Source organism: Asterias rubens, chromosome 10 (assembly GCF_902459465.1).
Source record: "Asterias rubens chromosome 10, eAstRub1.3, whole genome shotgun sequence".
Taxonomy (NCBI): Eukaryota; Metazoa; Echinodermata; class Asteroidea; order Forcipulatida; family Asteriidae; genus Asterias; species Asterias rubens.
The window spans coordinates 14,087,144-14,114,879 of NC_047071.1; the positions used below are offsets into that span (position 1 = coordinate 14,087,144).

Here is a 27,736-nt window from a genome sequence, read left to right on the forward strand (position 1 = left end):
ACAAATGGTTACAAAACAATTTTCAAATACCAACTCGACCGATCCAAGGCAATGTGTTCCTTAAAGGACACTGTTAAGTCATCAGTACTAAGGTAAGTTATTTGACAAGATAGTAAGATAGTAAGATGTCAACATTTGGAGTTAAGCAGCTCTGTTACATTGGTACAGTAACTTGAAGTTGACAAGTTCAAAATCCTGGGAACAATTTCTGTGTCCTGTCGCCACTTTTTCACTCATTTTTACTCAAAAGAATATCTCATAATCATAGATATTCATTTTTTTCATAACGAATGCAAAAATGGAGGCAGGATACGGACATTTTTATACAAATCCCTCTTTTGATGTTTTGCTTGGTCATAGTTTACACGAGGTGAAATCTTTAACAAATGTAAAGGCCGAGTTATAGTCGGTCGCGCGATGGTCGGGCGTCGGAAATCTCGACGCGCGATCATAAAAAGACATGGTTTTTAGGCCTCAGTCTTAGGATTGCGCGCAAGATTTCGGTCGCGCGACCATCGCGCGACCGACTATAAACCGGCCTTTACACTGTACGGTTTCTGTATTGAGTCTTCCCATTACATATGTGTAGACTGCAACCACGTCTCAAAGGTAATTTGGGTAGGTAAGCTTTTCACAAACAGCTAATTCCCTTCAACTATGGCCCAAAAAAAAAGGAATTCACATTGATTTTATTTGAGAGCTTATGCAGACCTCAAACTGGAATGCTATCGACCAAAACTCTCCTCGTTCATAAATTGAAAAAACATGATACAGAGATTGTGGGTATTGCCAAATCAACAAAGAATTTCTCAAACTAATTCACAACATCTATAATAATTTACAAAGCAGTGGTTCTGTTCTGGGTAAACTGTAAAATATTATTGCAATATGTTTTTTTCTGAAGAAAAAAAAAGTTTGATCTCAAAATTTGCATCATTGACTTGTAGTAATGTAATTATAACTCTCTTTCTTATAAGTAAATAGTTTACATTTGTTTCAAAGTAATACTGTGCAGTGAGTACCATCATTGTCAATTTGAAACCAGTATTTCCACATCTCCCGTTCCACTCAAGGCCATGTCTGTCTTAAAAGGACTGTACTGTCAAGATTGAGGGCCCAATTTCATAAAGCTGCTTTAGCACAAAAAGATGCTAAGCACAACAAATTTATGCTTTCCAGACTAAGGTTACCAGCCAAACTACCAAGTTACATGAATCCTTTGTGACTGGTATTTTGCCAATTTCAGCTTAGCAGAGAGTTGTTAAGCAATGTGTTTGGGCCCTTGGCAAAACATTCTGCCTAGCAAATTTCTTGACTAAGCGCGAAATTACCCGAGATGCCAGTCTCATGGATGGTAACTGTATGGTGTTCTAGCTGGTTACCTTTTTTTTGCTAAGAAAAGCATTTTCGTGCTTAGCAAGTTTTTGTGCTTACAGGCTTTCTGATGTAGGGCTCTTATCACCTATGGATTGGGTGCATGCTGTAACTGTGTGAGGAGTTTATAATTCCATGTACAGCCACAGGTCTGCTTTGAGCTCGACAACAGGGACCCTTCCAACTATATCGCTTTCCTAACTTTAAGGTTGCTATTTTTCTTTGAAATAAAAATGAACGCTTCAAGGTAGGGTCATAGATTGGCATTTGTCAAGGCAATGCTAATTTGTTGATAAAATTGTAAAGGTGAGATACAATAAAAGTCACATGTGAAAGTGTCTACTTGCTGAGGAAACAGCAACAAATTATCACAGTATTTCACAGGGACGTCAAACCCATCCATGTTTAGTGAGGTGACAGCGGGTACCAACCACCACTCTCTGGCTGCAGCTTTCGCAAAAGGAAACCGACCCTCTGAAGTCTGAGAGTTCTCAATTTCAAACGTTTTCAAACAATATAACCTCAAGGGGTATCCTTTCTAAAAAAAATAGTTTTGACTATCAACAGCTGCAGTGCTTCTCACCCAGTAAGTTTTTACAATCGTTAACTTTTGGAGTTTTTACCAATCTATGACATTACCTTAACGAGACTAAAAACAGAAAAATAAGTTCAAGGGTTATAATTAAAAACACTTTTAAACTGAAATTTACGTCAATTTTGTAGAAATAGCGGTTGATCTAAAGAATGTATTCCAGCAAATATTAATTTCAGATAAAGAGTGCAAAACAGTTGGTTAAAATTATTGCATAATTGATTCATAAATTGAATCTGACAACCTACTGGAAAAAAAAAACAGTTTCTTTTTCATAAAAAGTGTAATCAATGAAACCAAATCTTTCAAAAGGATATTCACAAACCTTCACCTTTTATCAAAGCTACGATGACTTTTCATATTTTTTATATTTTTTGGTACTTTATGATCAATAATAAAAAGGTGCAGAAAATGAAGACAAACAAAACTTGGAAGCCCTTATCATTTTATTTAAATTGTAGAAAGTTTTTGGTTTCTTTTTCTTTTCTTTTTTAATAAATATTTTTCTTTTTTTTTTAAATGGATATCTTCCTTGTTTTTTCCTTTTAACATAGTTTTATCAATTATTTCTTCTCTCGTTGCAAGTTGAAAAGGGAAAAAATCAGAATGAAATGAAAGAAATCAAAGTAATCTTTTAGTAATTTTTTAAGTTCTAACTTGAAGAACAATCATGGCAATCATTCAATAAGAAATATATGTTTTGAACTCCATTTCTTCCTTGTTTTTCCTTACATCATATTTTCAACAATTATTTCCTCTCTTGTCGCATTAGGAAAAAACAAAATATGAAATGAAAAAAAAAGTAAGTTTTGAGTAATTTTTAAAATTCTAACTCGAAGAACAATCATGGCAATTGTATAAAAAGGAATACATCTTTTTAAATCAACTACATTTCAATGGGTCAAAAAGCAATACTTCTTAAACAGACATGGCCTCAGATAAAAAAAAAATAATTTAACAGAAAGTAAACAACAACATCAGACCAATATGGAGTAGAACATTTTCTAAATCCAGTCACACCTCGCCTGACACCATCATATTATACCAACGTTAACATAACATCAGTATTTCCAGTAAGACAGATAGCGTCTTGAACCAAAAATACAGTTTGAAAATATAAAAAATTCCTTTCTTGTGAAGTAAGACATGATCAATAAACAGTGACAGTAAAGTCAGTTTGATATTGGACATTGGATATTCACATAGGTTTATGCAGTGAATGTCTACTTATTATTTTGATATTGGACATTCACTTAGATTTATGCAGCGAATGTCTACTTATTATTTTGATAGTGGACATTCACATAGGTTTATACAGCGAATGTCTACTTTTTTTTATTTTTGATATTGGACATTAGACATTCGCACAGGATTGTACAGCAATGGAAATAGCAAACTAGACATTGGCTGTGCAAACCTATGTGAATGTCCAATGTCCAATATCAAACTAACTTTACTGTCAAGCAACAACTTTAAAAGTTTCTAGGTTTTCATTTCATTTTGAAAGGAATTGCTTTAAATATTTAAATAGATTCAAAAGGTATTACCCTCGTCTCATGATGTGATTTTACTGTTGTGATCTGAGCACACTGTGGAATACTGGTTTCATTCCGAGTCCTATGTCGTTGTTCCGTGTTGTCTAGAATTATCGTAGGCTGCTATCAAACTCTTGACATGCGCTAATTTCTCGTGGAGCTCACGCCATCTCGACTCTTTCTTGAGATAATCTTTGTCCTACACATGGAGAAGTGAATATCAATTAGTCAAGCCTTGATGAAGCTCATTATTGCTAATAGTAAAGAATGAGTAGGGTGAACGTTGTGGTGAACAGGGTCTAATTTTATGGCTCTTTTAAAGGATTTGGGTACTTTTTCAAAATGTCCACAGATTTTCATTAAACTTACAGGGTTTGAAGATAATGATAGTGGAAAGCTTCCCTTCAAATATTACTTACTGAGGTGCTGTAGTTTTTGAGAAATGAGTATAGTAAAACAATGACATGAAAATACGTTTGTAAATGCTTAAAATAATTTTCGTCTCATGAGACAAAAACTATTTTCATGACATTGTTTTACTCATTTCCCAAAAACTACAGTACCCCAGCACGTAATATTTTCAGGGAAGCTTTCTACTATCATTATCTTCAAACTGTGTAAGTTAAGTGGAAGTCTGTGGACAGTGTGTTTTTTTGTCCTACAAAAGTTACATACACCCTTTAACCGCGAAATTCTACACATACAGCGCCATACTCCATAATGGCAAATCAAAATAAGATTGTTCCATTTCCAAAATAAATAGTAGTTCAATTAAAATACCTGACAAATATTCATAATTGATATTATCACTCATGGGGAGCCCGATCCTTCTCACACTCTGGCCCATCACTATAGAACGAACTTCCCCCAAATCTCTGACAAGTCACTACAGGCGTACATAAATAAAAGCACAGTTGGTCTAGGGGCTCTAAGCACAGAATCCAACAGTAAGCAGAGACAGGCAATTTTGGCCAAGAAAAAGCAAGGGCATAATCAATAGATAGGGAGACAAAGTGGGTGGGGGAAGTTAGAGTGAAGGGGCTAATTTAAAACACAATGTACAAAAATAAAGGTAGGATGAGGGAGAACAAGTTATTAACTACTGAATGAGAAAGTCTAAAAAGGAGGGAATCTATGGGGAAAGGAAGTAAACAAACACCAAAGAGCGCCTAACAGCCTTACAATAAGACACACAAAAATTCAGAATTGTCCTGGAAAAAAAAAAACACCTACCGCCTGAATAATTGTATATTCCTCTAGAACTTTGAGCTTGATCTGCTGATATTCTTCGCTGTCTTCCGACGCATTATGGAGTTGTTCTTTCAGCTTGGTAAACTTGAGAGTGACTCCCTCCACGTAGGAATGCATCTTCTTATACTCAGGGTAGTCCCGATTGAACACATCTTTGTAGCGCTGTTTCTGCTCGTGGGAGGCGATTGTTGTGAATTTGCTGCAGGTAAGAGAAAGACATTTTTCTATAAATTTTCATCGATTCAGAAAACATAATAGGCTGTTGCAAACTGCTTTCAAACGAAAAGGACATTATGGTATGAATGCAAAAAATAAGTTTCAACTCTAGCAGAGTCTTTCTCGAAGACATAAACAAATTTGTTGAATTCAATTAGCTCCGTCTCCAGTTTGGGACGGGAGCAGACTCTGTTACTGGGATGCTATTTCATATACATATATGCATTTACTTTGAAAACACCATTGCCTAGTTTTCAATGCATGCTAGGTTTCAGTAGAAACGCAGTAGAAATTTCAAGGCCTATATAGGTTTGGAGCAGCAGGGGGGGCACAGAAGTTTGAACATCGACAAACGGAGCCTCGAGCCGAAGCCGGAGCCCAAGCCATAGTTTGAGAAAGATCCCAAGAAAAAAAATTACAAATCTTAAACTCACTTTAGGTAATCTGGTCCGTTGGACGTTGACGATACATCGCTCGGCGGTGAAAGTTTCCCGACAGACTCTATGACCTTTGACCTCGTCTCGGGTTCTTGACGCTTCTTCTTCTCCTTCTCCACTGGTTTAATACTGGGAGGACTGGAGACGAGATGGTCGGGTGATTGCTTGGTCGTACTGCTGACATCGTACTTTGAAGGCGGGGAACAAGACGCGGAGGACCCGTCACCGGTAGGGCTCTGTTTTTTGGCATTGTGGGCGATCCGGGTCTTCTTTGGGGCCTTGAAGTCAACAACATCTGGCAAGAGCGGTCTCTTGTTCTACAAAAAGCAACAACAGTCATAGAAATTAGTAGACCTGGATTGGCAACTGGATGAACAATTGAATACCTTTGATAAAAGTTCAATAAATATTTCCTCAATGACTGGGAAATGGTGATTCTTAAGCAAGGAATCTTGTAACAATGTTTGAAGGTTCTTACAACAACTCAAGACACGCTGGTTAGAAAACCTAAGGACCAGTCAAAACCCTCTTCAAGTGGTCCGGTTGGCTAGTTCAGTAGTCCGCTGGCCAATTGGTTGTTAAAACACAGGATGACCAGTCTAAATTCTCTCATACATGTAAGTGTCCCAGCTGGCTAGCTCAGTGTTATTCTTTATTATTACTTATTTGTGGTGCAAACCAAAAGCGAATGAACCGCCAGTTACAAAAAAAGCATCCACATTTCATATGAAATATGGAATAGTGAAAAACTTATAAGACTAGCTAAGAGACAAGCTAACTGGTACCTCTGAAAGGTTCAAACTTTACTATGAGTGGGTACTATGCTAAATACGGTACAGTAAAGTAAAACCCTTCTTACCGCAGTTTTGGCTTTTTTAAATTTCTCGGCGGCAATTTGCACAGTCCGCATGGTGTCCACCGTTGGTACAGGGTTTGGCTTGGGAAAGTCTTTGGAGGGTATTCTTGAGAGTGATGATTTCGACGAGGGCGGTTTCGACGAGGGCGGTTTTGAAGACGGTGTTTTTGACGAAGGCGTCTTCGACGACGGCGGTTTTGACGACAGCGATGATTTTGAAGACGATTTTGAAGACGATGTTGAAGACGATGATGATGACGTTGATAAGGAGACAGACATAGCAGTGACAGATGAGGAATGTTCTTTAGGATTTAAATGTCTTAGATTCCTAAAACAAAAGGAAACATAATTCACATTAAAGGGTCTGGATACTTTTTGCAGGACACAAAACACAATGGCTAGATTAGACTTACACGGCTTGAAGATATTGATGTAGAAAGCTTCCCTTAAAATAGTTATTTCTGAAGTGCTGTAGTTTTTGGAGAAATGAGTAAAACAGACACAAAAAGTATTTCGCATGTAAAACGTATATTCGTGACATTGTTTTACTCAATTCTCAAAAACTACAGCACCTCAGCAAGTAATATTTTAAGGGAAGCCTTCTACTACCATTATCTTCAAACTGTGTAAGTTTAATGTAAATCTGTGGACATTGTGTTTTGTGTTACAATAAGTACCCCAATCCTTTTAAAAACAGGCATGATTATTGGCCCTTTAAAAAAAAAAGGAATATTTTATGTACTATACAAGGGCTGACCAACATGTACAGGCTTCAATAGACATTTCAGGGCTGTTCAATCACACAATATTTCAGACGTTTCCATGAGCAAAAATATTGGACATTGGACTTACAGGCAGGAAGTATATCATGATTGCATGAAGTAAGATTTGAAACTTTGGATGGTGTGAGTATAATCAGGTGAGGTTTGCAGTAGCACCATGTGTAAATCTCTTTGGAGTAGTGGTGGTTCTGAAATGTCAACCACCAGTTCTCTTCAGAACAAATACTACTCAAAAGAGATATACACACCTAATAATAACCCTCACATAACAATTCACATTATTTTAACAGAAGTTAAATTTGCATCGGGGTAAAGAATATTATATATGGCACACATTGATCCTTGTTATTTGATTGGTGGAACTTGCGTCATATGTCATACTTATTTTCCCGTAGAGTTACAGTCACAATGCATTATGCTAAAAGAAATTAATATAGGATTCCTATATTGGTAAATATAGGATGCTTGGAGCACTTCCAAGAGGAGCTTCACAGTGAAACAAGGTAGTGTCATGACACGCTGGACAAGGTTGGTGTCAATTTTTTTACAATTTTTTTTTTCTTTCAGTGTGGACTGGACGATTGTTTGTTACGTCAATGAAACAAGGTCAAACCTCCTAAAATCATGTTTATATGAAAAGTGAGTTTTTGTGAATGTCAAAAGGTCATAGCTCGTTTATCATAACCCGGATGTGCACACAAAGTCAATGGATGCACAGATACCACATTATTGCATAGTAATAGTGTTTTAGTCATGAAAAAAACATTTTTGTGAATCTAGTTAAACCCTTGTCGCAGCGACACAATGTGTATTCATAAATACCCCAGACAGTTTCTCTACTCCTATTGGTGGAGAGAGCGTCAAGTGGGGGTGTTTAAATGGTTGATATTGACCCGTGTTTATAACCGGCTAGCTTCCGCGTGTCAGGCGCGCAAGATTATCACGCGGAACGCAATTCATAGCTATTAGTAACAGCGCATAACCTAATTCTAATCGTGCGCACGTAATATATTTCTAAGCGCCTGCGGGTACACACAACCCACGCGCAACAGACTCTTCACAAAGTTTTTGAAAAAAAAATTGTCAAACTCGAATTTTCAACTGTCCAAAGGTCTGTAATTGTATTTTTGTGACGTTTTTTAACAAAAGAGCATTCATGAATGGGAATAAAAAGAGTAGTGACTCGTTCTTAAATGTCTGTTTAAAACCTTGCAGGGTCGTTGCTGTGCTCTGAAGGCCCTTGCCTTTGGCTCGGGCCTTTATCACACGACAACTCGACCCTGCCGGCTTTAAACGGCCGTGTAAGAACATGTCGCTACCCTTTTATTCCCTTATTCAAACTTACTTTGTCACTAGTGACCTATCGGCTTCACTGTACAATGGCCAATCCTCCTGTACTTCATCGTATAAATGTTTATTCAGTGTGTAGGCGTTGTCTCTTGATAATGTTGCAACCTGCGGCACAAAGAAGAAAATTACTTCTTTCTCAAAAACTATGTTACATCAGAAGGAGCCGTTTCCCACAAAGTTTTATACTATCAACCTCTCCCCATTACTCGTTACCAAGTAAGGTTTAATGCTAATAATTATATTGAGTAATTACCAATAGTGTCCACTGCCTTTAACAAAATTTACCCAGTCAGTTTCCCTGGTGGTTTGTTTTTGTAAGTTGCTTTTCCTTAGAGGGATCCCCCGGCTGCCACTTCCCAGGTTGTATTGTAACCTTGGGTGTGTCACCAACCATCTGGCCGTTAACAGTTGTATGGCTTCTGACTGGCACCCCCGTACAAAGATATTGACAGGTAGAGCAGTATGCAATACCTTCCCGACTTCTTATGGCGCAATTATGGTTTAAGTGCTTTGCTTAAAAGTAAGTGTCATGACCGGGATTCGAACCCACATTCTTTTGCTGATAAACACCAGAGCTTGGGTCCATTGAAATAGACCGCCCTCGGCCACAACATACCAAATATAAAAATGAGGATATCAAAGTTGCAGCTGAAAAATAAAGTTAAATCTGAAAACATGTTTCTCTCATTTAAAAAAAAACCCAGAAATGTTGGAACATTTTTTCCCCACAGCCTCAGTTCAGTGAAGACATTGATTTGAAAGAATACAAATAAAACGGCTGCCCACGTACCTGTGATAAGGTGCTACTGAGTTGATTCTTATCCTTCATAACAATGCCGTCTCTCTGAAGTCTTAGGATGAGTTCAGGCTTCTTGTAAGATCTCAACGCTAACAGATGTATAACACGGTCCCTGCGGATACAAAATGGTTTCTCTATTGATTGAGTTGTGTTTACAAAACAAAATCATTCTTTTCAGGAAGGTGTGTATCTAGGCAAAACAAAACATTTCCTGAATTCTATCCAGAAGAGAAAAGGTCTCTAATTTTGTAGTTGAAACTTTGGAGACCTTTACCCAAATTCCCATATTGGCTACTGGCAGCTTGTACTAAATGTCTATAACAGCAGCAAGCGGCTTGTACCCAAAGGTCCGTATCGGCCACAAGCAGCTGGCACACAAATGCAGCCGCAAGCTGCAGTTTCCAAAGCAGCCAAAAGTGTCTTTTACCCAAATTCCCCGGAGCAGCTGTGAATTTATCTTTTTGAGTAGTGTTGGTTCTGAAAAGAACCGGTAGTTAACGAATCAACCTTTCAATCAGTATGCTCTGATTGTTTTCAGGAGAAGAACCACCTAAAAAAGAGATATTCACATGGTGTTACTGCAGACCTCTCTTCATATATAAATAAACTTACCTATACGATCTATTTGATACAGCTGGTTTGGTGGTCGTAGCTCCTTTGGGCGGAACATGCGATACCCGACTACTAGTCGGCGCTTTGGTACCATTACTCCAGCTTATTGCACTTGCTGTATTGGTTGGTTGGCTCTTGGGCGTAATAGACGGCTTACTCAGGGAAATCTGACCCGGTCGTTTTGTGATTTTCTTGATCTTGCGGGTTGCCTTGATCTCTTTTTGACTGACCTCCTTAGTGCTGTAAAAAAATAAAGTAAATATTTTGTTGAAGCTGTTTGTTTTCAAGTACATGTGAGCACACAAAACTTCTTCACAACTTGTAGTAGTGTCCAGAGGCCGATTTGACATAGAGCTAAGATTGATCTTAACTGCACTTTGGGACTTTATCTTTAGTTGATAATCTTGCTTAGCAACAAACCTCCCTTTGGGACTTTCTCTTTATTTATTTGATAATCTTGCTTAGCACCGAATCTCCCAATGGAACTTCTTTATACTTAGTTGATAATCCTGCTTAAGCAGTATCGGAACTTGCTTACCTGGTCTTCTTTAGCTCTTCATCAGCCAGTTTCATTTTCTCCTGTGTGGTTTGATAGACATCATCCGTTGCGCTGACGATGACCTTAGTCTTGATGCAGCTGATGGAGTCCAGATGGGGTATACCCTTACTATAAGAAAAGAACAAAACAAGAACGCATGGTCAATTTCAATAGCACTCCGTGGACCTCAGTCACTAATGCTTATAAAAGAAGCCAAGTACCCGGATCTCACACAAAAGTGTCAAGTTTCACTAGAGTGCGTGCATCCAGATTGTATGTTTACTCACAATAAACTACACTACTAGTGCAGTTTGGCGCGTTGATGACGCAGTGGTCACCTACGTGGTTTGGCATGTTTGTCTGAGCACAGGTTTTTTAAATAAAAGTGACTCATTTAGTGCAGGATGCTATTCACAATAACAGAAATAACAAACAATTTACATGGCGCACAGTATCTGGAGGTCCATTCTAAGGTGCCGGAAGCTAGCAAGTCACTGTAGTTCAAACGAAAATTGAAAAGATACATCTTAAGATGACGTTTGAACGATGACAGATCAGTTGAGACGGTTTAAGGCCCAATTGACGAGGGGTAATAATGTTGGAAGCGCTTTGATACGCCCTTCGGGAGAGAAAAGCGCTATGTTAAAAATCGGTTATTATTATGACCCTGCACTGACCTGTTTGTAAATTGCTGTATGCACTCATAGCTGCTGCCAGCCGGTACCGAATTGGGTTGTACGGTAAATTTGAAATCACGGAATCCTTCGGTATTGTCGCCGCTTTCTCTCACTGGTATTGTAATGATCTGAAATGCAAAACAAGATAACGTCAACTGTCAACACCAGGCATAGATTTTATCTTTGAAAGGGCAAGGCCATTTTCATTCTGAAAAAGGCACCTCCTTTGGAAAATCTTAAAGTCAGGCCTGACCCTTCACAGATGCAACAAAGGCAATTGCTCCGAGGACCCCCTGGTCATTGCTTTGGTACCCTTGAAATGCTCCAGGAGAACTTTACAATTTCCTCATAGTCATGGAGCGCACTTTACCAATGAGAACATTCCCTGGTGCCCTTGCCCTTCAAAAACGAAAGCATACATGTACACGCCTGTAAAGTCAATAGGAAACTTTTGAAGGGGCCATTAACTTGGGTTAGCCCGAAACCCAGCTTGAACCAAGCCTACACCCTGACCCACTTGCCACCATCAATCCTCCACTACACTCCACTCTATGGTCACACAACACCAGCATGATAAGATTGGTATGCCTGGTCCACTGATGATAAGCATTTGTTGTTTTGGGCAGACAGTCCTCTTCATAGACATATCTATTTTCAAAAAAGCGACTTGCATTTCTTTAACAGAACAATAATTTTGAATGTACATGTAGCCCATTATAATAAAATAATCAAATAGTCTCAAATGTGTTCAGACAATGTCAGTTAGAGTATTTTAATAGCAACTTAAAACAAAAGGTACATGTTTATCGAAAACTATTTTCAAAAAAAGTCTGGAAAAATAACTTCATAAAGGCAAAGTAAACGCGTACAATGTATACCTTTGGATTATAGAACCGCTTGATTGTTTTGTTCCATAGCATAGGGTCTATGATGAGATATACAATAAAACTAGCCTGTGAAGATTTCATTTCAAAAGGTGATGGCGTTTTTGAGATATTGCCGAAAGTCTGGAGCGGTTATGCAGGAAGAAAAGAATGATCTGTAATTTGAATATTACAATCTGAGAAGTGGTCCCTCTCTCTAAGACCAACATTTGACGGGGAGTGTTTAGTAAAAAGGTTTTACATTATCAACAGCTGCAGTGCTTCCTACTTCTGCCCAAGTAAGTTTATAAATTCATTATCATTATTACCAAAGTTATATACCCTGATTACCCTCCCTCTAAAGCAATCGCACAACAGCAGTAAACATTATTGTCCAAAGGCCAACACTTCGAATATCACAACTTTAAAATAACAAACCTGTGAAAATTTAGGCTCAATCGGTCATCAGAGTCGGGAGAAAATAACGGGAAAACCCACCCTTGTTTCTGCACGTTTCGCCATGTCATGACATGTGTTTAAAATAAATCCGTTATTCTCGATACTGAGAATTGATAATTGTGTTAATGTTTTCTCAAAAAGTAAAGCATTTCATTGAATAATATTTCAAGGGAAGCCTTTCACCATTACCTTCTGTAAACCCTGTAAGTTATTTGTAAATCTGTGAACTTTTAATTTTTGTTCTGTTCAGGAAGTGTCCAATGGCTTTTCAATGACGTAACAATGTATACACTATTCACTGTGTATGCAAACTTCATACCAGTACAAATTTTCAATCCATACGTTTTGATTTGATTCAAACCTGAGTCAATATAAGATAATGAGTGCATTGCCCCCATCGTTGTATCTAACAGAGCCCCTGAGTCACCACAAGCCTGAGTCATTTCCAGCTGGAGTTCACAACAAGTTCCCATGGATTTTCATTCTTCAAACAAATCCAATGAGTGACCAAAACAAATCCGTTTTATACTCTGGTCAACAGGTTTGCCCTTCCATGGCAGAACTCAAAAATGACATTAGTGCGAAAGCAGAGCTGCCAACATTTGCATTTGCAAACAGGCTAGACTTAATGTACACAACAATCAGGAAGATTTTTCAAATTACATTCAACATAATAGGGAAAAAGTTTCAATAATTAGGGATATTTTCACATTAGTTCATTAGAACATGGAAAGATTGGTTGACTTGAATTCTTTATTTTAAAACCCGAATTAATATTCTTTATCCCGATGCAAATTTCCATCTTTGAAAGCCATTATACACTTTCGGAACAGAACAAAAAATAAAAGTTCACAGATTTACACACAATTTACAGGGTTTACAGAAGGTAATGGTGAAAGACTTCTCTTGAAATACTATTCCATGAAATGCTTTACTTTTCGAGAAAACATTAAAACAATATCAATCCTCGATAGCGAGAATTACGGATTTATTTTAAACACATGTCATGACACGGCGAAACGTGCGGAAACAGGGGTGGGTTTCCCGTTATTTTCTCCCGACTCCGATGACTGATTGAGCCTAAATTTTCACAGGTTTGTTATTTTATATAGAAGTTGTGATACTCGAAGTGTGGGCCTTGGACATTACTGTTTACCGAAAGGGTCCAATGGCTTTAAAGAATGTACATGGAGAATTTCAAGCCCTCGTACTGTCAGAAATGTCCTCTTCAGTGATACATAGATTAACACCTCTGCAGGAATTTCCTGTCAGGAAACAAAAACACACCGAAACCCTACATACTGTATTGTAATTATCTAGATCCAACTTTCATTCAACTTGTTAAACATTCACATTTCCTGAAACTCTATTGATGTCATATTGCCCGATTTCCATGAAGTCTAAGGTTTCATGACAACTGAAGGTCACTCAGAAAACTCAGAAAACTTGTTTTCCTTTTTGTTTTCTTCCCTTTATTTTGCATTCAGAATAGTTAGCTTCACGCATCAGCTGCAACAACATCCCATAATCTGAGGCATTTTCACAAGGGGCTTACCAGGAAATGGAAACATGTCTGAAATAGGATAAAATTCTTAAGTTTCTCATCCCTGCTACATAGCGTCCAATAAACAGAAAACTGCACCAGAGTCAATTCAACTGCACTTGACAAATCCGAGGGAAATAAAACAACACCAGATGCATTTTAAATCCTGAAAAACCCTGAACCCTAACCCTGCAACTGGGACCTGGAGACGGGGGAAACAAGACCCTGTGACCCTGTATCCTACATGTACGAACTCAACCAACTTAAATCAATCACAAACCTAAACTAAATGAGCAAGTACGACCTTAGAAATAAGGTACGACAAGCATGAAAAGTACAATGCACCACAACTTTTTTACCCCCTGATTCCAACACTGAATCCCACTTAAATCTAAAATCACAAACCCCAAACCCAAACTCCCAAAAGCATGACAAGTACAATGCACAACTCCAATTGTTTATCCCAAGGTTCAAATGCCAACTCCCAAAACTGATTAATTTAATCCTTAGTCCTGAGCTCCAAACCTAAAAAACTTACAGTAATTCTAATTTTGTATTAATCCCAAACTGCGACTCCAAACTCCTGCCGGTCATGGGTTCCCATCTCATAACAATCAAAAACCACATGTATGGCACACAACATTCAAATACTCACCCCTTTGCTATGAGTTCTTATCACTCAACACGCACTGACTCAACTCAATACTATGAGACACACAACTCGAATACTCATCGATTTACTTTGTCAAGAAATAAATTCCCATATATCAATGCTCAATGACTCAATACTGTGGGATACTCAACTCAAAACTCACACCTTTGCATCATTTGAAACAACTTTAAGGTTTAAATGAGTTCCCAGTACTCAACACTCACTGACACTATACATACAACTAATCAACCCTTTGCATCATGTAAAATGAATTCTACAATCTAGGCTTTGAGTATCCATCTCTCAACACTCACTGACTCAACGCTATGACAGGTACATGTACAATGTATGAGACACTCAACTAAAAAACTCGCCCAATTTGTTTACTCCTTTGAAATATAGGTTAAGAGTTCCCATCTCTCAACGCTCATTGACTTAATACCATGAGACACTCAACTCAAATACTCACCCCTTTGTTTCCTTTGAAATGGATTTTAGGTGTCTTGCGAATGTTCCCCTGTAATAAAAAAAAATAGAAAGAAGAAAAGTTTATCAAAGAAGAAGTATCAAACAAAATAATACTAAATCAAACTTTCTGGGGAACAATAATATCTTTCAAGCTGATTGAAATATAAAAAAAAAACCCAGAGATTTCATGCTCGGAAGGACACATTGCATATATTTTGCATAATCCTGAAAGGGTAAACATTACAGTTGCATCAATTCAACATACAAAAATAATGCAAAGTTTTTAAATGAGAAAGTTGTCATTAATTGAGTAGCAATTGATGACACTGTAAAAAAAAATTACCCAACATCCTTTAAAAGCTTTCAATACCAAATATGTACTTGAATAACGGACTAAAAATGCACTCAAATTATTTTCATAACCTGCCAAGGGTCATGGCATCCAAATAATCATCAACACATCTCTCTAATCTTTAAAAATATTCTCAAACTCAACAATAATTTTGATCAAAATTAAACTAAAACCCTGTAACTTTGGTATGCTTTGAGTGATTATAATCCTAGTTAAAAATCTTGATTGGTTTAAATTGTACCTGTCTCAATCAATTTAAAAAAACATTTGGGGGTAATTAATGAATTCAGAAAACTGTAGACGAACAGAAACCTCACAACAGTAGACCCAGACTGACCCAGACAAACACTTCAATTTGGTTAGTACATGTATTTCTACATTATATTGACGACTATCACGTTTCGCTACGCACAGAGCTTTCTCTCCAAAACTCTCATCCTCATTGTGTAACGGCTTTGTGGTCGGTCGCTAAGAACGTTTCTTTATCTACCCCAAGTATCAGTTTCTACCATCTGCACAAAGGGTTTTAATTATGAGTCTATCTATGACTTCAATCTTTTTCTGTGTGAACAGACATGGCCTTTTTAGCGATTGTATTTTTAATTTAAACAATTTAATTGATTTTATAGTGTATTGTACTTGTCTCAATCAACATAATTTTGTATTATATTTTTTTTTCCCGGGGAATAACAGTTCATTGTCAACATTTCGCACAATCAAATCATGCAATATTTAGATGAGAAAAGTGAAAACAACTACCAGGAATTTTAAAATAGTTTTAAGCATGAGTTTTGACAAAGTACTGAAAAAAAAAGGAAAACAATTCATGGTAGAAATCAATTTTAAATCTAATTAAATCTAATTAAAAACATGTGGGGGTAGTTGTTTATTTCAGAAAATTGTGCTTACATTTTATAAGATGTTACAATCCATTTACTTTTCAACCTGTTGTAAACATTGTCAATGTCAGAAAACAAACAATTTTTTTTTTTTAAAGGGCAAGCACACATTATTTTAATGACAGTTTCATAGGTTTAGTTTGTTTAACGTGTAAATGACACTCTAAAACTAACAGTGTTTCCTGGCTTACCAATGTTATCATAGATATTCTCTCGAAGGGAAAGTCAACTTTGGTTTTGGAACCTTTTGATGGTTATAATCGTATACAAAAACTAACCAGCGAAAATTTTATTTCAAAATCACAGAAAAATCCACAGAGATTATGTCCTTGGCCAGTCAGCTATGCACAAAGAAACTCTTTAATTGGAATAGACATTCTGAGAGACGTTACTGTCAATAATGCTTCTCAGATTAAAATTTTGCGGCATAAAAACTGATTTTTCCATTTATACCCACATTACTTCATGTACTTCAAAGTAAATTGATTCCCAAAATGCTATCAAAAGCTGCTGTACTTCTAACCAGGTAAGTTTTTATTTTAAAGACAGTGGACACTTTTGGTAATTGTCAAAAGCCGTGTTCCCATTGGACTTATTTTTGCTTAAGTACCGAGACTTTTCTGTAGAATGACAAAATTAAATCCAATGGGAACGCATGTTAAACTGACCTCCCTGTCAACTTACCGCGACCGTGATGTAAAACTAACAGGCCGAATGAGGTCGCGGAAGACTTCCGCGCAGCCACGGTAAGTTATCAGGGCCGATAAAAAGTCCCATGGGAACGCTCCGCGCTGTAAACCTACCGCGACCACGGTGTAAAAGACTAGCCTTCACAGTTGGAGTATCTCAACATATGCATAAAATAACTAACCAGTGAAAATTTGAGCTCGATCGGACGTCAAAGTTGCGAGATAATAATGAAAGAAGAAAACACCCTTGTCACACGAAGTTGTGTGCGTTTAGATGGTTAATTTCAAGGTCTCGTAATCAAATTTGTGGAAAATTACTTCTTTCTCGAAAACTACTTCATTTCAGAGGGAGCTGTTTCTCACAATGTTTTATACCATCGACCTCTCCCCATTACTCGTCACCAAGAGAGGTTTTATGCTAATAATTATATTGAGTAATTACCCATAGTGTCCACTGCCTTTAAAGCCATTGGACCCTTTCGGTAAACAGTATTGTCCAAGGCCCACACTTCGTGTACCACAACTTCTATATCAAATGACAAACCTGTGAAAATTTACGCTCAATCGGTCATCGGAGTCGGGAGAAAATAACGGGAAAACCCACCATTGTTTCCGCGCGTTTCGCCGTGTCATGACATGTGTTTAAAATAAATCCATAATTCTCATTAACGAGAATTGACATCATTTTGCTGTTTTCTCAAAAAGTAAAGCATTTCATGGAATAATATTTCAAGAGAAGTCTTTCACCACTACCTTCTGTAAACCCTGTAAGTTATTTGTAAATCTGTGAACTTTTTGGTTTTTTTCTGAACCAAAAGGGTCCAATGGCTTTAAGAGTGACAACATCAAACTTACATTGTACACCTTCCTTTCTATAAACCATCCTTTTAAAGAATCCACTTAGGCCTAAACTCTGAAATTTCAATGCAAGGGGAAACATACATGTACTGTACGCAGGCATACTGTACTTCATACATGTATGTTCATCAAAAGTTCAAGAGGATTTTATCCTATTGGCATTTGGCGCATCTGAAATACTCATCATGTACATTTAAGAGTTTGTAAGCCCAGATATTCACAGATCACATTCCGTACAAGCAGCTGGTCAAAGGTCAAGTGTAATATGAACAGTCTTGGAATCACAAAACACATTCAGTACAAGGAGGTCAATAAAAGGTATGGGGATATCGACCACCAATGTACACCGATTAAAGACAAAATGTGTCTGGAATGCCAGTCACATTCCAAGAACATCAGCGGTCCCCTAACATGGCCGGTCCCCTAACATGGCTCTTCACGTTAGGTATTGTTTCCCACTTCAACCCTTCTCTATAGTGTATATTTTATAGAAACACCTAGAGTTTGTCCAGCTGTTGTACAAACAACATCACGTAAATATCTTCAGAAAATTCTTTCTGAACACCATGTAATATTTCCAACCATTTCAACATTCAGACTGAGCCGAGTTTTAAAGCCATTATATACTTTCAGTACAGAAAAAAAAAAAAGTTCACAGATTTACAAATAATTTACAGGGTTTACAGAAGGTAATGGTGAAAGACTTCTCTTGAAATATTGTTCCATTAAAACATTAAAACAATATAAATTCTCGATAACGAGAATTACGGATTTATTTTAAACACATGTCATGACACGACGAAACGTGTGGAAACAAGGGTGGGTTTTCCCGTTATTTTCTCTCGACTCCGATGACCGATTGAGCCTAAATTTTCACAGGTTTGTTATTTTATATATAAGTGGTGATACACTAAGTGTGGGCCTTGGACAATACTGTTTACGGAAAGTGTCCAATGGCTTTAATGAAATAATCGTCTTTTTTATCATATTTGGCAAATTAATCTAAAAAGTGGACAGCCATTAAAATGAATTCGTTTGATTCAACACTAATAATAAATTTGCGGTAATTAGTGTAAAATTTAATTAACAATTTAATCACAACTAGGTTGTGAATTCGAGTAACCACAAATGAGCTTGCAGTAAATTAACAAAATAAAATAAAAATTCACAAAAATTAATGAACTGACAATAGATTGTTAAACTGCACCGTAACTCAAATTTTGACTTTGAGTCTGAAATATTTTGTGATGGCAATTTGATATAAATTTAGTATAAATTTAGTACATTGAGATTTTCAGAATGACACTGGCTGGACCAACAAAACTAAACATAAATAATGGTGTCTTGCCCAAGGGCACCAAGCGTCATGACCTGGACTCGAACCCACACTCTGCTGATCAGAAACACCAACCATGCCAGAGATTCGGTTCGGTGCTCTTAACCACTCTTCCACAGTTTGCTAACATTTTATGAAGGTAGGTCTATGTTGTAAAGATTTGTTTTTAAATAAGGTTATGAACAAAGATAAATAAAGCATGGAATGTTTCTTGGAATGTGCACATTACCAACATTAACCTCAGCTGGTTAAAGCTAAATGGAGGAGGGTGGGACATACATTAATAACCCGGAGTGAAGTCATGTTCAGTGTGGGAGTGTCTTCCCATCTGTTCATCTGTCTACCTGTCTGCCTGTCTGTCTGCATAAACTGTCAATGATTATAGGCAATGGACATTTTAGATAACACAGACTGATTTAAATAACAAATGGCATGTTCAAGGCTACATGTAGGTATAGCTTTGGTTTTTGGAAACGTTTAACTGGCAGAATCCTATATAAATGTAGTGTCACAATCAAACGAACATGTGAAAATGTCATTACCAAAGGTTGTCGCGTTTTTGAGATATCCCCCAAAATCTGGAGCGAAAAAACCACGATAGAAGAACTACACACGTTCTGAGATGCAGTAACGCTTCTCAGATTCAAATTTGGGGGCATAAAAACCTTTTTATATATATCCACACTCAAGTGGAGCATAAAACCAGCAACCTTTTAAAAAAAAATAACCACTACATGTACTTCGAAAGTGAAATGTTTCTCAAAAATAAATGGTTTTTACTACAGAAGCTGTAAGGCTTCTAACAAAAGGTTTTATTACTATTGATTTTCAGAGTGATTAGGCCTACATGTTTACCTTCCTTTTAAAGAAAAATAATAATTTAAGGACAGAAGCAATTAATTAATGGCGAGTATACCAAGCTTCACATTATGTAACTCAAGGTACCGGCAGCAATACTTGTGCTTCGCCAGAGCCATTTTTATCACCTAAACACTACCAGCTTAAATTTGATGGCACACAAGTGGAAAATTAGCCACCATATTAACGACTAGCAACTAAATTCATCTCAATCAAACCAGTGTTGAGAATGTTGTTTTGTGACATTCAAAGAACAGTGAATTAGACCTGAGCCGTGCGTGCACCGTGGTATCACAGCTCGTCTGTAAGAGTCAGTGTTAATTTGACTTGACTTATTAGTAACTGTGTATAGCCTGACTGTGTACACTATTCCTGTCAATGGTTCTGAAAGATGAAATCTACAATATATGAATGAACCGTCACACCCGAGTGAACACATTACAGTAGTGCCAATCAAAGTTGTAATTATCGGAAAGCGAGAGCGTATTTTCAGCTTCTACTTCGTCAACTGTCACTCATAAATGATTCACTTTATTGGCTTAATGAACTTTTGGCAGTGTATTGTTTTGGTAAACAGCTGCTGTAGTGGAACTTTCATCGAGCTTAATTTCACACAGTGGCTGGCTAGACCAATCAAGTTCATCTCAAAGAATGATTTTGCCTATCAATCAATCTTAAGTGCTAAGTAAAAAGTGATGTCACAAAACAACACTACCATGGTGGTTTACCAACGCTTATTTTCACAGATTTTAGCCGAGATTGATCTTGACTTCAGATGTGAATTGATCTTTCAAATCCAAAATATGAATGTTATTAATACCTCGTAAAATCAAGTCCAGGCTACAAAGTAATGATAGAATTTAGTGGAAACTTTTAAGCTAAGAAACCCGGAAAACTCCTAGTTAAGGCACCCAGACAACCCTCGACTCTAGCTAAGACACCTAGGCACACATTTGTGCTTTACAGCAAATGTGAAACTATCCAAAACACTCAACACATTCAAGAACAGTTTAAAAACTCATTTTCATAGAGAAGCCTTTTGTTAAGTTTATTGTCTTATTTTGTTGTTTGCTACTTTCATTGCTTGTTGTTCCCTGGTAGAGTAGCGCCATGAGCGCCGCTTGCGGCGAAAACCGGCTTAAAGCCATTGGACCCTTTCGGTACAGAAACAAAATAAAAGTTCACAGATTTACAAATAACTTACAGGGTTTACAGAAGGTAGTGGTGAAAGACTTCTCTTGAAATATTATTCCATGAAATGCTTTACTTTTTGAGGAAACAGTAAAACAAGATCAATTCTCGATAGCGAGAATTACGGATTTATTTTAAACACATGTCATGACATGGCGAAACGCGCGAAAACTGGAGTGGGTTTTTCCGTTATTTTCTCCCGACTTCGATGACCGATTGAGCCTAAATTTTCACAGATTTGTTATTTTATATATAAGTTGTGATACACGAAGTGTGGGTCTTGGACAGTACTGTTTACCGAAAGGGTCCAATGGCTTTAAGTGTCCATTATTATTATTATTATTATTACACAACTTAGCTCAAGCTACGCCTTCTAGACACCCCTTGGCTTGCTAAGACACCCAGACACCCCTAAGCTCTAGCTACATGTAACCATGGAGGAGTAACACAATGTCATGGTTTAGGTTATAGTAATCATGACATACTTAGCAGTCCAAACCAACCACACATGGCATGTGTTTAGGCATACCTTTCTATGTAATATAATAGAGACATTCGTCATGGGCCAGCCTTCAATGTTACCAAATTGATGATGTGTGCCGGTCGGGTCCCCTTTTGGTATGATGCAAATCATTAGTTTGAGATTGCTAAGTACATGTACATTGGGATAAAGAGACCCACGATGGTCGTGGTCAGGGCCCAATTTCACAAAAATTTGCTAAGCATGAAATTTCTTCCTCGATAAAAACAGGATTACTAGCCAAATTTTCGTTTGTTGCATAGTGCTTGTTACTGGTATTCAGTGTTTGTTTGCTTATCCTGAAAATCACATGGAAATTTGGTTGGTGAACCTGTTTCTATCAAGGAAGAAGCATATTTTTGTGCTTAGCAGCTCTATGAAATTGGGCCCTGGTAGCTTTTTATTTTTAAAAGGCATTTTAAACGATGAATGGAATCAATCCAGATAAATTTGTGCCTAAATGCCTAATTTTCAAAGATTCTTCCTTCTTTCCATTCCATGTACTCAGCCCAAATTTTTTAACTAGAGGGAGTATTATTTTCGTAAGAGGCCTTTCCCGAGATGCCATCTGTTCATTACATAATGGCTTTATAACAGTCTGAGTGCTCTTGAGAAACAAGACCATTTACCAAAAAGAACGAGCTGTTAAAATTTGTAAAATTATGTTTACGACGAAACGTCTTTATGGTTGTTCAAACAGAGTTTCATTGACAAAACCAATTATCAATGGCAAAAACCAAGAAAAAATACTGCACAAAAATGCAATCTCGCTCTGGAATTGGGATATGGATTTTCAATCTACTTGTAAAGTATTAAGTTTGAATATGGAATGTCATTACTAACATGTATACCCTCGGACTTGCTGGTCCTGGATATAGTGTGGTACATGTATGTAAATTTGAATCAATAAGTCATTATTATTTATTTTTTCATTTAAAAAGAAAATGTAATTTAATAGTCTCAGCTGTGTACTACATACGGCATGTATACACAATTAACTTTCAATCAATATGGTGCAAATAAGAGGGCTTTTTTATTTCATGACACCAGCTGTTAGCGTTATCATTCATTTTGGTCATAATGTTGATTTCAATTTCAAATCTAAGTAATACAGTTTGTGTGAAATATTTCCATTTACGTGTATGAAACTCTTTAAATCTCATGAATTTATCCGATATGATTGCTTATTAACCCTTAACTATTGTTTGCATTTATACCACCGGGTGGTCCATTTTGGTACATGTAGGCATAGCTACCTCCATGATGTAGGCAAGTTGTTTGCAACAGCTACATGTACACGTACATGTAATCCTGTTTTCTCAACCTTTAAATACAACTATTCAATAAACCGCAGGCCGGTATGCTTTGTTTTTGAAAGGGCAAGGGCAGCAAGGCATTTTTTCCTTGGTAAAGGGCACTCCATGGTGAATTGTATATTTCTATTGCCAGAACATTTCATGGGCACCAAGGCATTTGTGAAGTTTCAGGCCTGAAACCATATATGACTTGCGTTGAATGTCAAAAAACATATCATGACATATTCAACATTTTGACAAGTTTTGTTTTGCAATTTAGGTTATCACAAGAAAACTGACAATAACAAATTACGAAACCCTTCTTTTCTCACGAAAAGATGCGTCACATTTATGCTTTCTTCATTGAAGGTTTTTGCTTCTTTTTCACTAACAGCTTGTCATGTTTCCGTGGTCGTTCTAATTTCCATACGAAGCCTTAAAAGCACGTCTGCAATCGTACTTCATTGGTTACGTTAATTCCACTGAAGAGCTACAACAGACCCAAGGGCTATGACGGACCAACAATTTAAGACGTACATGAACTCATATGATTTAAATTAAATGCCAGCATTACATCTTTGACATACCGAGAAGACAATACACTTAAGCCAACTTTGTTCGGCTGTAATATGGTTACATGAGCTCTCTTTATCATCGGTCTTATCATAGACGTGATAAAAGACCGGTGATGAAAGAGAACCATAACAGCCCAGCAAATTACTGATCCACAGTGAAATACAAAAGTTTGCCTGAGGTGCTAATGTTAATTTAGTTAATGTGACCATCAAAGTCAACATTTTCAGAAAGAGCAGTACAGTACATGTACTCCAGTCACTGGGTCTAGACTCTATCAAGCCAATTCGCCTTGGATCATTCAATATATTACAACAACAACAATTTTTGCTTACATCATCATTTCTGCTTTCAATAAAAATTATTGGCAATCTGCCATCTGCTCATGCTAAAAATAGAAGGCCAGTTAGTAACTGTGTCTCAAACAACAGGTCAAATTTCCCCAAATGTACAGTACGTTTCTGTGTGTCCAACAAGCAAGCAATCATGTCAAGGTCTGATTTTATCTTAACTTACTTGACTTCAAGTCATTGGACCCTTTCGGTAAACAGTGTTGTCCAAGGCCCACACTTTGTGTACCACAACTTCTATATCAAATAACAAACCTGTGAAAATTTAGGCTCAATCGGTCATCGGAGTCGGGAGAAACAACGGAAAAACCCACCCTTGTTTCCGCGCGTTTCGCAGTGTCATGACATGTGTTTCAAATACATCCGTAATTCTCGTTAACGAGAATTTATATTGTTTTGCTGTTTTCTCAAAGAGTAAAGCATTTCATGGAATAATATTTCAAGAGAAGTCTTTCACCATTGCCTTCTGTAAACCCTGTAAGTTATTTGTAAATCTGTGAACTTTTTCTTTTTTTCTGAACCGAAAGGGTCCAATGGCTTTAAAGGATTTGGGTACTTTTTCAAAATGTCCATAGATTTACATTAAACTTACAGGGTTTGAAGATAATGATAGTGGAAAGCTTCCCTTCAAATATTACTTACTGAGGTGCTGTACATGTAGTTTTTGAGAAATGAGTAAAACAATGTCATGAAAAAAACGTTTGTAAATGCTTAAAATAATTTTCGTCTCATGAGACGAAAATTATTTTCATGACAATGTTTTACTCATTTCCCAAAAACTACATCACCTTAGCACGTAATATTTTCAGGGAAGTTTTCTACTATCACTATCTTCAAACTGTTTTTTGTCCTACAAAAAGTACATACACCGTTTAAAGCCATTAAACACTTTCGGCACAGAAAAAATTAATAAAAGTTCACAGATTTACAAATAACTTACAGGGTTTACAGAAGGTAATGGTGAAAGACTTCTCTTGAAATATTATTCCATGAAATGCTTTACTTTTTGAGATAACATTAAAACAATTATAAATTCTCGTTGTCGAGAATTACGGATTTATTTTAAACACATGTCATGACACAGGGAAACGTGCGGAAACGAGGGTGGGTTTCCCTGTTATTTTCTCCCGACCCCGATCACCGATTGAGCCTAAATTTTCACAGGTTTGTTATTTTTTATATCAGTTGTCATATGAAGTGTGGGCCTTTGGACAATACTGTTTACCGAAAGTGTCCAATGGCTTTAAACTGTATAACGACAATAATGACCTACATTTCTTCCTGTTTCTTGTTCTACTTCTACTACTTCATCTACTAGTACTAGTAGTACACTTGTCTGATATAGCCCACTGATGCGGTGATCGTGATGGAAAGTTTGTCCAACAACTAGGCACTTTAAGTTAATATGAAGTCATTGTGTGAAGTATGTGATTCTTATTTACATAAACACTAAGGCCTAATAGACCTTATGCACATGACGTCATTTCAGTACGGCGCCCCCGCATTGAGGTCAAAACGAGATTGTTCATTGGTCAATCTATGTGCGTTTTGATTGTTTCGTCACCGTTTGACCTCAAAGATGGCGGCTGGATGACGTCAATGCATAAGGTCTATTGTTAAACCAATTAAAGAAAACCACGTATTTTTTGTAAGTTGTTGGTTTTTAATTTTATGTTCCTGTCCAGTCCAGCCTGGCCATTCATTGTTCCACCATATTGTACATTTCAACCTTTAGAATGTTCTTTCACACACAGACAAAAAATTTGATGGAAATATTTTGATATAGAGCAATGCTAGTTACAAAGTGTAAACATGGACAGGGCGCCTTGAACTTGAGATGTCGCAACAAACGGCAACAATACAATAATACGTCCCCATTGCATTGTGCGCGTTGTGTGTACACGAAAACACAATTAGGAAAACATACGGTTCGACACGCCACACTAATTCACCCTAGAACTTCCGATCACAACATTTTTTGACTCTTACCTTTGCTTTTTGGTATCGTTCGATTGCCTTGAGTGAAGAATCTGTGAGTTTGAGCAGCAAAGCGGTCTTATCTGGGCATGAATGGGCGCTACTCGACAGACCATATTGAGTGTTCGCCACTAAGTCCGCCATTTTCTACATCGCGTCTGCTACTTGTTTCCCTCCGTCTGATTCCCACCTCACCTCAAAATGTATAACTTATCGCTGCGCACAGAGGGCAGACGACCAGACTACTTGCTGTCACAGCTTTTGTATCCAACTGCTCGTTCTAAATTGCGCGGTTCCAACTAAAACGTGTAGTTCGAGACAAGATCCGGTGCGGTTCTTTTTTGCAACCAATGACGTCCGTCAGTGACGTCACGAAGTGCGTACAAGGACGGGGATCCCCAAGGTTTGTAAAAAAAACACAGCCATTTCCTTGTAACTAAATAATCAATGATCCTTTACTGCCAAATATAGTATAATATTTCAAATGAAAGTGAGCTTTGTAAGGTGCTAACTGACTGTCATAACAATGATTTGAAAATACCTAACTAAAGGGGGAAGAACCTCGGTTTGTAGACTCCACAAATTAAAGGAACTAACTAAAGAGCACTGGAGAGCTGTTGATATTACAATAAACTGTAAAACGGCCCAATTTGACGTTATGTAGTTTTAGAAAAAGAGCAAAAATGTTCACCCCGAAATGTGACTGAGTCTGCTGACAGGCTTGATACTAAAAGTTGCAATGGATACACGAAGTGGGAATTTGACAATACCAAAAGTGTACCTCGTGACTTTAAAGGCACTGGGTGACTAATTGCCAAAGAGCATGCTGTTTCCTTACTTTGTATATCACAAAAAAAAACGAAAATAATTGTGTGAAAATTTGGACTCAATGTTGAGTTGCAAAAAACACCATTGTTGCACAATGTGTGTGCTTCCAATGCCTAGAGGCTGCAGGCCTGAAGTATTTTAATATAAAGCTCTTTCCCCAAAACTATACGTTAATACTTCAGAAGCAGCCGTTGTTCACAATCGTTTTTATCAACAGCTCTCCAATTAAAGCTCATTACCAAGTAATTGTTTTTTTGCCAACAAGTATTTCATTACAGTTCAGTGCCTTCGAAACATTGAACAATTTGAATGGCACCTAATTCTGATTATATGCTTTTGTATACCACAGTACTCAAGACGGTAAAAGTCACCTTTGAGAGTTTCAGCGGAAAGGAGTGTCTACTTTCTTGAGAAAAACAAATTGTCAGCACGGTTGTCTCATATGGAGCGAGGAAGCAGCATTCACAAACAGATACCGCGGAAATTTGAATATTCAAAAGTCGATGATGACTTGGCATCAGATAATCCAATTTCAAAATTCCAAATGTGTTTATTTCATTAATATCAACGGGGCACTTCAAACCAAATGGTCACCAATAACCAATACAACCAAGTCCATTATCTTTATAACAAGCTGTAGACCAAAGGTGCAGCCATCATGATTTTTTTTTCCATTTATATCAATGTAACCAAACCGAGGCTGGAAGAACAACATAGTCTGGTTCCTATTTGCAAAATTAGTCATTATTGTTACTCGATACAAGGAACATGACCAAGATGAAGACAGCATGATAAGGTCTACTTAGGCTTTCGGATACAATTATTTTTGCGTAATTACCAAAGACGAAGACCTTGAATACAGTCATCGTTTGGTTATTGTCAACGTTATTCTGATTTAATTATAAGCACACGCAAAAAAGACACAAAAAGCCACCTGCTGATGAAAGTTCAATATGAGCCCTAAACATGCAGTTTCAATTTGGTGAGAAAACAAAACAACTGTATG

The 27,736-nt window shown here is 37.2% G+C and overlaps 1 protein-coding gene across 1 annotated transcript; it reads right to left on the minus strand.

The window, feature by feature from the left end:
* Window positions 1-468: 468 nt before the first annotated feature.
* Window positions 469-26,084, minus strand: LOC117295785 (RNA polymerase II elongation factor ELL2-like). Its single transcript, XM_033778539.1, has 11 exons — window positions 25,915-26,084; window positions 15,006-15,053; window positions 11,020-11,147; window positions 10,343-10,471; window positions 9,805-10,044; window positions 9,184-9,304; window positions 8,389-8,498; window positions 6,265-6,589; window positions 5,403-5,722; window positions 4,735-4,951; window positions 469-3,700 (listed from the first exon to the last, which is right to left on the minus strand). Exons 1-11 carry the CDS (start codon window positions 26,044-26,046, stop codon window positions 3,584-3,586), a joined length of 1,887 nt encoding a protein of 628 aa, XP_033634430.1. The 5' UTR covers window positions 26,047-26,084; the 3' UTR covers window positions 469-3,583.
* Window positions 26,085-27,736: the final 1,652 nt, after the last annotated feature.

Excerpts from the sequence above, each read along its gene's own strand:
- LOC117295785 (XM_033778539.1), bottom strand. The coding sequence starts at position 26,046 with ATGGCGGACTTAGTGGCGAACACTCAATATGGTCTGTCGAGTAGCGCC. Across the intron at positions 6,590-8,388 it reads GATAGGTCACTAGTGACAAA|GAATCTAAGACATTTAAATC; the intron begins GTAAGTTTGAAT and ends CTTTTGTTTTAG. Across the intron at positions 3,701-4,734 it reads AATATACAATTATTCAGGCG|GACAAAGATTATCTCAAGAA; the intron begins GTAGGTGTTTTT and ends CTCCATGTGTAG.